Genomic DNA, 3,319 nt, shown 5'->3' with positions numbered 1-3,319 from the left:
CTATGTACTAGAAAAAAGTATCTACGAATATGAATGATTAGGCATCCAACATTTAATAATATTCTATTTTACTTATCTAAAACTACGTCAAATCTTAATCAATGTTTTTTTTTTTTTTTTTTTTTTGAATATGGATCAATTAAAAGAATCAGGTGATTTTCGCTTCATAATAAATTCTGATAAAATCTAGACAAAAATAACACAAAGCAAACTTTATCACACTTTGATAAACATACTTAATAAGTTAGATTCAATGTGCTTGAATGTAGGTACTACCAACATTACGTGGGTCTACGAGTAAGTAGGTATAAAATTAGCTTAGAGATACGAAATTGAAGTACCTACTTATTCATTTTGTGTAGGTCTAGGTACATAGTAAGTACATACATAAATACTTCATTTTGCTCGTATACGCTTGTGTATCTCATTGTAACAATTGATGCTTATAAAGGATGATATAACATTGGACCAGCTAATTTTTGACATCTGTTTTCTTTCAGTCTAGTAGTTCAAAAAAAATTGTGAAAATGAAATTAATTTTTTTAAATGTAAGTTACTTATTGTATATTTTTCAAATTTAACTTTTTCTAATGAATCGGTTGTGAATGTAAAAATACCTACACAAGTACGTAGATATTCAAGTGCCTACATATTTACCAACACCTAAATAATTTTTGCTTCTAGCTACTCTGTGCTTTAACACTTCAACCACAATTTAGCCAAGGTGCTAAAATATTAGGCATATTTACTGTCAGCGGTCTAAGTCATTTTAAATTCGATAATGCTGTGATGAAAAGCTTAATAGAAGTCGGACATGAAGTCACTATTATCACTCCATTTCCCAAACAAGCTGCTGCCGAAAATTATACAGCAATAATTGATGTTTCTCCGAAAGAAAAAACTTTCATAGGAAACTCCACTCCACAAGAATGGGTTTACCAAAACATTATGCCAATAATGGATATGATGATTGAAAGTGATGCGCAATATTGCAACAAAATTATAAATTTACCAGAAATTCGAGTGAGTTGGGCTTACCTAATTTTGTGTAGCCTAAAATATGATTTGATTGTGTGTCTGTGTATTTTAGTTAATTTTCTTTTTTTTCAGAAAATTTTAAAATCCAATAAGAAGTTATACGATGTGTTATTCGTGGAAATTGGTTTTCTGTACAAATGTTTTTTACCAATTGCTGAAAAAATGAAAATCCCAGTCATCGGAACAATAGCCGTAAGAACTTGGCTATATGCTGATTACGCGATGAATAATCCTAATCATCCCGCATACATTCCTGAGGAAATGACAGTTCAAAACTGGAAATTAAATCACGTTTTTGGACGAATCATAAATGTATGGAATCACATCGTAGTAGCATGGTATAAGAATTTCGTTGTGCCATCATTGATAGAGAAATTTCATCAAAAACATGGAACCTGATTTGATTTTTTATAATAATCACGAATCCATTTTACCCAAACCATCGAACCCAAATGTCATCAATATCGCAGGAATACATGTCACAGAGACTAAACCTTTGCCAAAGGTACATAAATAGACACCTACTTCTTGAATAGTTACTTATTGAAAATGTAGACTAGATTAATTCAGTGATTGTATAGTTTGTTTTCACTTTTTTTTAGAAAATTCAAAAATTTATAGATGAAGCTAAACATGGAGTGATTTTATTCACATTTGGTTCATATGTTAAAGCAGCCACTATGAGTTCAGAAATGAAAAACGCTTTCAGAGATGCTTTCGCTGAAATACCACAAAGAGTGATATGGAAATTTGAAGAGGAATTCGATAATAAGCCCAAGAATGTAATGCTGCTTGATTGGTTACCGCAGCGTGATATCTTGAGTAAGTGAATACCCTGAAATATGTATTCCTCATAATGCAATTACAGAACACACTTTTGTGGACTTTGTCCCTTGAATATGTATAAACGTTGCTTTCTTATTTTCTAGTTTGAGATTCCCCCCCCCCCCGATTTTTTGATAACTCAAACTAAAAGCTACATATATTAAAGCAATCAAATCAGCTGTCCCAATTCAAAATGAAATGTTTTAGTCATAAACATTAATTTGTAGACAAAATACCAATTGTTGGAATATAAATATATATCAAGTAAATGTATTGAAGTTTTTCTAATTGTATCAAAAATTCGAAATATTTCTATTGTACATCCAAACCAAAAATTGTCCAAATAATGACAATAAACTTGTTTTTTCAGAACACAAAAACGTGATTGCCTTCATCAGTCATTGTGGTTTAGGAGGTACTAACGAAGCTCTTTACACAGCAACACCTATGGTAGCTTGTCCATTATTTTGTGATCAACCAGACCATGCAGAACTGCTAGAAAATCTAGGAGTTGCAGTACATCTTGATTTCTGCGACATTACTAAAGAAAAAGTTCTAAAAGCGCTGGATCAAATTACAAACGACACGAGGTAAGATGATACATAATCATGCTCCTTGATTGCTCACCAATTTAAATAATAGGTCTTAATAAAAAATATAATAAAAAATGATCCATCCTATCTGATGGATTTTTATTTTATTTTTAGGTATTACAATACTATGCAAAAGGTTTCTGCAGTGTTTAAAGATCGACCAATGACACCGCAACAAAGTGTTGTGTATTGGACTGAATATGTGATCAGGAATAATGGAGCATCTCATTTGAAAACTCCAGCATCCCGATTGAGCTTATTCCAATACCTGTTATTGGATGTTGTGTTTATTGTCGCATTATTTTTAGGCATTATTTTGTATCTGATCAATCAAATTTTTAGAAGTTTTTATCACTATTTCTGCCCTAGTAAGAGTGGTAAGACATCTAATAAACCTGATGGTAAAAAGCTTTAGATTGGTTTGTGAAATTTCAAAGAATACATAATATACTTAATATATTTTTTTTGGAGACAAATTAAGAAAAAATATTATTCTTTAAAAATATAAATACTCGACCAAAAAATAAATTTACATTTCAACTCGAAAACAATTAGTGATTGTACATACCAGAGCTGAAAATGGTTATGCTACCCGCTTATTGGTATCTGGTTAAAATACTGGTCTAACCCGCTAGTAGCTGGTATTGAGTTGATTTGGGTACAGATTGTAGTGTATAGCGAGCACAACCCGATTGTTTTCACACTTAGTCTGCACAGGCACCCAAAACTTGATAATGCTTAAGTGGGAGGAGTTACGCTTTGATACCTGTTGTTTGTATGTGTGATTGACATTTGACAGTGATTGATGACAATGATGATGTCATGCTGGTACACCTGCTACGCATACAACATGCTACCAGCGA

At 31.8% G+C, this 3,319-nt stretch overlaps 1 protein-coding gene across 2 annotated transcripts; it reads left to right on the top strand.

Annotated features, from left to right (window-relative positions):
- The first annotated feature begins 249 nt into the window (after positions 1–249).
- Positions 250–2,913, top strand: LOC135843957 (UDP-glucosyltransferase 2-like). 2 transcript variants are annotated; one of them, XR_010558420.1, is made up of 4 exons: positions 250–548; positions 685–1,023; positions 1,111–1,543; positions 1,641–1,860. XR_010558420.1 is itself a non-coding variant. In XM_065362024.1 (4 exons), exons 1-4 carry the CDS (start codon positions 1,427–1,429, stop codon positions 2,869–2,871), a joined length of 858 nt encoding a protein of 285 aa, XP_065218096.1. In that variant the 5' UTR covers positions 1,300–1,426; the 3' UTR covers positions 2,872–2,913. The 2 variants fall into 2 exon arrangements, 1 of the variants encoding a protein (XP_065218096.1); XM_065362024.1 differs by lacking the exons at positions 250–548; positions 685–1,023 and adding exons at positions 2,234–2,453; positions 2,571–2,913 and having other exon boundaries at positions 1,300–1,543.
- Positions 2,914–3,319: the final 406 nt, after the last annotated feature.

This window comes from Planococcus citri, chromosome 4 (assembly GCF_950023065.1).
Source record: "Planococcus citri chromosome 4, ihPlaCitr1.1, whole genome shotgun sequence".
NCBI classification, from domain to species: Eukaryota; Metazoa; Arthropoda; class Insecta; order Hemiptera; family Pseudococcidae; genus Planococcus; species Planococcus citri.
Note: the sequence above shows the minus strand (reverse complement) of the source record. Positions and strands in the feature narration are given on the sequence as shown.